General features: G+C 40.1%; 1 protein-coding gene across 1 annotated transcript in view; it reads right to left on the minus strand.

Annotated features, from left to right (window-relative positions):
* The window catches only part of PLPP4 (phospholipid phosphatase 4), a gene marked incomplete at its 5' end in the record, with an annotated part of 47,281 nt that extends 40,114 nt beyond the window's left edge, over positions 1–7,167 (minus strand). Inside the window, one exon of the mRNA XM_017746864.1 lies at positions 7,082–7,167. Within this exon, the coding sequence (XP_017602353.1) occupies positions 7,082–7,167 (86 nt within the window). The remainder of the gene's footprint in view (positions 1–7,081) is intronic.
* Positions 7,168–8,020: the final 853 nt, after the last annotated feature.

Raw genomic sequence — 8,020 nt, forward strand, 5'->3', positions numbered from 1 at the left:
CTCTGTTGTTCTCCATTTGCAAGGCTCCACAACACTTGGCAGGGAGCCACAAACTCTTCAGAGCTGAAACATTTCTGAGCTAGCATTTTCACCTCCATTATACAGGCTAAAGGAGTAGTAAAACTTCTCACCCAGTCCAGGCTAAAACGTCAGATTGCAGAGTAAAACATTTCACCTAATCTAGGTTTTCAGTTTTCCCACAGTCTGGTTAAAGCAGAATATTTAGCACACAAACTTTGGCAGGGCACTGCCCTGAAGAAGGGACCATCAGCTTCTGTTCAGTGATTGCTGAAGTACTCTCCACATAATTTCAAATTGGTACCACTGTTCCCTTTCCTGCACATCAAGATGAGTCAAAAAACTCTTGCAAGAAATTTCACTTCAAACTTTTACCCACACACTGGGACACTCTCAGGAATATCAGTCCACTGAGTTGATTTGTGCCAGCTTACAGGAGCACCCAGTCTGCCTCCTCACAGCAAAGCAAAATTTGATGTAAAATACTCCTAAAACACTTGACTGCAACTTGCATTTCAAAACTTCCATTAGTGGAGGCTCTACCTGTCCTCGGGCAGTCTATCACAGTGTTCTAAGTCCTTTCAATTAGAATATATTTCCCACACTCAACCTAAGTTTCCCTTGCTACAAATTTAAAAATCTTTCCTGTCTAATTCCTGGAGGATGTGAAGAGCAGCTTGTTGTCTTCATACATCTCAAAGGAGCTGCTGACCTGTGAAGATCATTGCCACATCTCCCCAGATTTCCAGATTAAACAGCTCAATTATTTCTACCTTTTCCAGGAAAAAAGAAAACAAAAGATGTTTTCTACACCTCTCTTACAATCTTCCTCAACTCTCTGGAATGTGCCTGAATAATTTATCTCAATCAGCCACTTGCTATGAAAACACCAGTTGTAAACGCTGTTACCCACCCTACAGTAAAACAATTTCCACTGACTGCATTCATAGGCAATTTTAATTAAAAATTTGTATTAATTAAATTGGTGTTTAATAAAAAGCGGTATTTTAACAAGCAAAATATTTAACCATATAGATAGTAAAACTAGAAGTGTTTTGTAATACAGAGAAACAAACAAATACAATACACAGTGACGGTAGCAATCTGATTTAAAATGAAGAAACATTTCCACTCTCATTTTCTACAGAATCATATCAATCAATCAATCAATCACAGTTTCTTGCATAGCAATGACCTCTGGTCCAAAGGTGACAAATCTAACATTTAAAAGCAAAGGAAAAATGTGAATGGAAGGTACTTTAAAACCCATATAGTCACGAAAATCGTAGTTCAAGTACTACAGCTGACGACAACTTTCTGTCTTCCATGCAGAAAACGCAATTGGATCTACTGTAAAGCAGCTGTTCTGATCCAGAAATGAGTGAAGCTTTCCCCAACCATCCCAGCCTAAGTCCCTGTTGCTCATTAGTGGATCACAACCAATACTTTAATTAGGGATGTGAGTGCTGCCTTTAGCTTTCTGTCCTTGTCCGGCAATCCTTGCCAATACAGATGCAGCACTCAGGCATCCCCTGTTCGGTACCAGCACAGTCCTTACTACACAAAAAAGTTACAAGACACACTAAACATTACCCTTAATTCATTTTTAGCATCAATAATTCTGCCAGCTATTTCCAAGTACCGACTTTTCAAAGTCACTGACAGATTGGGAGACCATAAAGATCTTGATTTACTGTGCCAGATATGAGTACATTCTCAGCAGTAAGGCTGTAATTTTTATTAAATTCTTTCCCATAAGAATCACAGTTAGTTGTGCCTGATCTTGACTGTGCTTAGATCAAAGTATAAGAATCAATTTATTAAAGAAAAATTTTTCCCCCAGGAACCCTATCAGTCTTAGTAGCATTCTCACTATGAAACATCCTCAATCAGGCTAGAAGCAAATAAACACAAAGTGCCAAAGTCTGTGAGTAAATGGGATTCAACAAGATTCAACACGACACACAAAGTCACCATTTACTCCTCAAAAAATCTGGAGCAGATGCTTTGGCATTTACAATAACGTCCTCTCTTAGCATGTGTTCAGCTGTGAGTTTAGCCATGGAGATCAACTGTAAATCCTATCTTATTAGCAGGACAATTAGAACTCCTGCCATTAAATCCCCTTCCCTCTTCCCATCCTTTCAGCTCCTCTTTCCCCCAGACTCAGGGAAGACAAATGAAATAACTCAGTTCCACAAACTGTATTGATACAACTGTCTGTAGAAACAGTCTGTCTCACGCGCGGACCAGAGTCTGCCCAAAAAGACAGGTAGGCACAGCTTCTCCTGGATGACTGTTATCAAAGTCAGTAAAATCCAACCCTATTTCAATAAATATAATACAAAAACAACAGAATCTCAAGCTTCAACTAAGTGAAACACCAAGTAGCTGAACACCAGCATGACACTGAGTGGATGCTGCTTCATCACTCCTCTCCCTTCTCAGCTGGATGGGGGAGAGAAAATACATTGAAAGGACCCTGGGTCAAGATAAGAACAGGGAGGGATCACCTAACAGTTACTGTCATGGGCAAAACAGACTTGACTGAGGGAAACTAGTCCAATCACACTAGAAAAATGAGAAAATCTAACCCTTAAAACAGCTTTCCCCCACCTCTCCCTTCTCCCCAGGCTTAACTTTGATTTTTTCTCCCTCCTCCCCTCAAGTGGTACAGGAGGATGGGGCCCCCTCGCTGCCAAACCCTGGCCATAAAACCCAGTACAGTACCAAGTGTCCCTGTGAGCTCCCTGGTCATTCATACCCATGAGGACAGGCACACGGTCATCTTGTTGTGTGCTTCATGTGACGCCAGGTAGAATTGGTATTTAGGTATTTATTTTGTTTTCACAGTAACCTGTCAAGGACACAGTGCCAAGCAAAGTTAAAATTCAGGTAACTTTGTGGTGTATCAGGGAGTGACAGGAGCTCCATGTCATTCTAGCTCTCCCATTACTTCAAAGGTGTGACCCACTCTGCTGAGCACTGGAACAAGTCTGTTGCTCAATATGCAACCTTTGATACGTGTTCTCAGATCCTAAGCACCAGAGAGGCTCTTTTCTACAGCAGGTCTTTCCCTTAACTCTTCCTTAACCCTACTCAGAGAATTAGACTTCAACCTGCACCACAAAACTAAACCTTTCCCTCACTTTAATAATGTGTAAATTATGGCTTACAATAATGCACCTATTATTAAACAGGTCAGCAAACACGTTGATGTTCTCATTTCTTTTTATCACTACTATTTGTGAAACACTGAAAAAGCTCCAAGAATGTTCAGTGAACCCATTGGCTACCTCACGACAAAGAATTTACCAATTAACTGAAGGAAGGGTGAGAAAAAGAAGGATTGCCCTTGTTTTCTTGATGAGAAATTGGGGTACACAGAAATGAAGTCCAAGACTCTTAGGATCAGAAGCCAAAAATCAGGTTCCAAACAGCCAGAATTATGGGATATCCAAATCAAGAACAGAGGACACAAAGCCACTAGGAAGTGGCCAAATACCTACTTTGAAAATTCAGCTAGAGAGCCAAGGCTTAAAAGGTGCTTTGAATTCTTGGTCCAACTGATTTGTGTAAATTCACAGCATTTGAGCCAGAGTGAGAAAATAAATCTTAATGTCTCAGTCTGGTGATTTCTTCTCAATACCATCTTGCCCTTGTTACCTACACAGCTCTGACTGCTCACAATTCTCAGCTCAGCCTGTCCTCCAAAAATCCTGTCCATATGAGAGAGAAAAGGCAAACACAGTCTGGGGGAAGAGCAAAACAAAAGTGCAGCATTGTAGAATTTCCTCGGGTAATTGATTTTCTCCCTGTGTTAACAAGACAATACACAGTATCATTTACAAAGGCAACATATGCAGGATATCCAGCAGACAACATCCCCTGACAAAGAAAGCTACTTGAAAGAGCTTTCCACATCAAATTATTTCATGCATATTCATAACTCGATTAAAATATTAATAATGTAAACTTGTAAGGAACACAACAGGCACAGAAACAGCTTTTATTTACTTACACCAGAAACTGAACATGGCACACACACAAGAGATGTCAGCATTAGTCAATGCTGCAAACTCACACGTGTGCAATATATATCTGTATATTAGCCTGCAGATAAACATTTATTCCTCAGGGAGGCTGCTAATGAGGCTGTGCTCTGGGGAAGATATCCAATTACTCCAAACGACATTTATATTTTAATCACATCACGTGCACTGAAGAGCTCGAGATTTGATGAAGCAATCCTTGAAAGACGTTGTCTTTTCATTCAATTAGCTCTCTATAAACATCAGTGATATACTTTTGACAAGTCATTGGGCTAAATATACTATAACACACACAAATCCTCTCTTCCTGCCAAGAGGCAGTGGCGTGGTCTTCCAAAACTTCTGAAACAGGTGCAAAAAGTTTTCCCTTAAAAGACACCTGAAACAGAACTAAGAAATAAAGAAATCTCTCAGGCTCATTCTGAGCTACCCCTCAGTGAATTCTTTTTAGGACAGATGAAAAACTTTGTTTAAAGGCATCAGTCCTCTGTAAAACTATCAGACTTGCTCACAAATCCCCTTATAATTGGCTTATCTGAATAAAAACAAGTCAGTCAAAACAATTTGCTTTCTTCAAATGCCACTGTACAGACGGAGATGAAAGTCTGGCCACTTTTAACACGTTTTAGCAATAATCAGGCATTTTAAGATGCTCCAAGTCAGAGGAATGAGTACAAAAATGAAGAAAAAGAGATACAAAACCCTAATTTAATCATTCTTCAATTTAGCATTGGATTTTTTCTGCAGAGTACATCCTCATGGCTGTTATATTAAACAATAGACCGTTTCCTCTTCTGAGAGTTACATGAAAAACCTCATTTTAAAACTCAGTTCTGTACTCACAAATATTTCTTAATAAGTAAAAACCTAAACAAAAATATGAAGTGAGAATTGATTAAAGGCAAGATTTGATTGGACAATATTTGAAACTACATAATGTAATAGTCAAAGCATGAGAATTTTCTTCACCTTGGAAGTAACAAAGAGCCCGTGTTCAATCAGATCAGTTCAGCCCAATCAAAAGGTGCAAAACTACGTATTTTGAAAACTATAAATTAATTTGTTAATTTAAGGAACTGGGAAAAACTGTGAGGCAGAACAGAAATACCACTATCCTTGCAGTTTGTAACTTGCAACTTGAGAGCTGTTTTGCTGAAGGTACTCAAAGAATACCCATTTAACTTTGCAGTAAAGTGTGCATTAAGTATATTTTTTACTGCAAACACTTGTTCTTGGGTTTTGACTCTGTTGTTTGGGGTTTGGGGTTTTTTTAACTCCTGCTTCTCAATTTCAGGTAGACACAGTCCTTCTAATAAATCTCTTCTAACTAATCCCTCCTTCAATACTACTAAATCCTGAGGGTTAAAACGCTCTTTAGCACAGGTCTCTGTAAATGGAAAGAAGCTTGAGTTGCTAAATTTCAATACCTAATCTGGTCTTTAATTGCTAAGTGAGCTCTCAGCAATTGCCAAGAACACAACACTTAGAACTGAGTCAGTTGTTATCATTATCCTCCCTAAATGGCTGTTGAATTCAACCAAATCAATACTCAACCATAAAAAATGTGCACTGCTTCTAAGGGTGCCCATTTGCAGGATAGAACAGATCTTATATAACAAGTATAGGTTTCTGCCTTTGATGGAATGACTGACATTGATAATTATGGCAACTGGAGGAAAAAAAAACATTGCCAGTCTTAAACATAGAAAACATGGTTGTTCTTGCTGTAAAATAGATTCAGATTGGCAATACATTCAATTTCAGCAATCATCAACAGCAGTTTTCACACCTCCATTTTTATGAAATGACATTTATTACCAAGCAAAGCTCCAACGTGGAATATGCACCTTTTTCTTTTGCATTCCATGGTACAAAATGTGCCAGATTATTGCTGTGAGTGATATGAACTGTTAGGATGAAGCTCAAAGGCATCTGGGAGGCACAGATGGTTCAGGACTCTCAAATAGCTGTGGAACCATTACCTTCAAGGTCAGGCTTCTGACACTACAAGAGTTGGTAATGACCCAAAGCCATCAAGACCTTTACAGAAAGAACCCCTTCTCTTCTGTCCAGTTCCTCTTGTCCTGACACTCACAACAGAGATGAGCTCAGACCCAACCTTAACTCATTTCTGTTAATGGCATTCCTTTCCAAGGGAGGTGGAACCTGTTCAGCCTTTTCATTCCTAGAAATCGCTTCTAATTCTAGAAATTAGAGCTCAAGTTGCTGCTGCCCGGATTCCTCTCCCAGGGCTTCCAAATAAACCAGTGAAAGTTCATTCCTGAAAAGATATTCCACTGAACTCAATGCTCCATAAAAATCCTTGCACTGGCTGTCTAAAAAACCACAGGAAACAGAGTGTTTAAACCTCTGAAACATAGACGTTTCAAAATGTGATTGCCAATTTAGGAAACTGAGAGAACTATTGAATACTGTTGCAATAACAAAAGATTACTTTGGTGCTAAGATTATCTGAATATAAAAGCTCTTCTTTTGGTCTACCTAGGGACTGTATTCTTGCAACCATTACAAGCAAATAAAATGCAGTTCTTCATTAAACTAAACACCAACCTGAATTTGGAACACTACCGTGCCCAGTACTTTCAGATGTCAATGAATGCTCTGAATGACCTACTGAAATATCAGAATTATTCCCCAGAGTCCCAACGGGGCAGGAGCTGAGCTACATGAAAATATGAGAAGTTCTTCCATAGGCGTTTGCCGTTATGGTGACTCCACCAAGAGCTTTACTGTTAGCTACCCCTCCTCAGTGGATTTTGGAACCATGCAAAGAGCAGAGAAAATTATGGAATCTTTTAGAGAGGAAATAAAGGCAGAAGAGATGCACAACCAAGAAATGACTGATTCTGATGGGTCATGATTTACACATCATAGTAATAAACTACATGAAGAGATCTCTTACAGGGGTGGTGTAGGTGATGAATTACACACACAATCATAAGGAAGGGAAAGGTTCTGATGTAGCATCAGCTTCTGAGGTCTTTGCTCACCCTGTAGCTCCATGTATTCCAGAAAGGAGTTCTGTTGACAGGAACAGGTCTACTTTCAAAGCGAGATGCAACTGAACTGACAGATTTCAAAGGTACCTCACAGGGGTTTTTTTGCAAATCAGAAGATTTGCATCAATATTCAAGAGAAATGAGCGCTGAGGAAAGAATCAAACACTAGAAAATTGTACAAGTTATTAATTAACCATGAGAGGTACAGAAAGGACTCATCAAAGCATTCAGTTTCAGCAGCTCTAAGTCACTATCACAGCTTAACAGATGTCCTATACTGCCTGCACCTGTGACCAACAGCATCCATCCTCAGGAAAACAAACGAGCAAACAGCAAAATCTGATCCCATTTCTGTGATGCTCCTGAGAGATCACAAAGGCTGAGAACACTCATCTTTAAACATTAAGCAATGGAAATGCAAACTTATATAGAGTGGAACTTTTCATTGCTCAAATGTATTCAGACCACAAACTGCCTGAAAGAAAGAAATGAATACAGCACTGAGAAGAAAAGGCTGAAATACACAAAGCAAAAAAAAAGCATAACTGCTTTCTCCTAAAAAAAGGCAAAGAGAAAGAACGTTCCTGCAGCGATAGCTGCACATCTTTCAACAACCAGATTTTCATTGCTTTCCTCCCTGCCCAACAGCGTGCGGAGAAGCTTCCCAAACCCGCTCTCACACGTTCCACCTCACGTTGAGCCGGCGGTCCTCGCTCAGCTCCAGCACCCGCGCTGCAGCTCCCCGGCCCCGGGCTCCCCCTGCTTGGCTGGTCGCTTTTTGCACACTTCTCTCACAAACAGCAGCTTCTCCGAGAAAAAATTCCCCTCAGCTCTTCGACAAAACCCCGGGGATGGGAGAGCCCCTGCAACGACTCAACGCGGGGAAATATTCTACCCCTGAGCATCCCGAAGAGGGGACCGGCGGCAGCT

Source organism: Corvus brachyrhynchos, unplaced genomic scaffold (assembly GCF_000691975.1).
Source record: "Corvus brachyrhynchos isolate BGI_N302 unplaced genomic scaffold, ASM69197v1 scaffold319, whole genome shotgun sequence".
NCBI lineage: Eukaryota > Metazoa > Chordata > Aves > Passeriformes > Corvidae > Corvus > Corvus brachyrhynchos.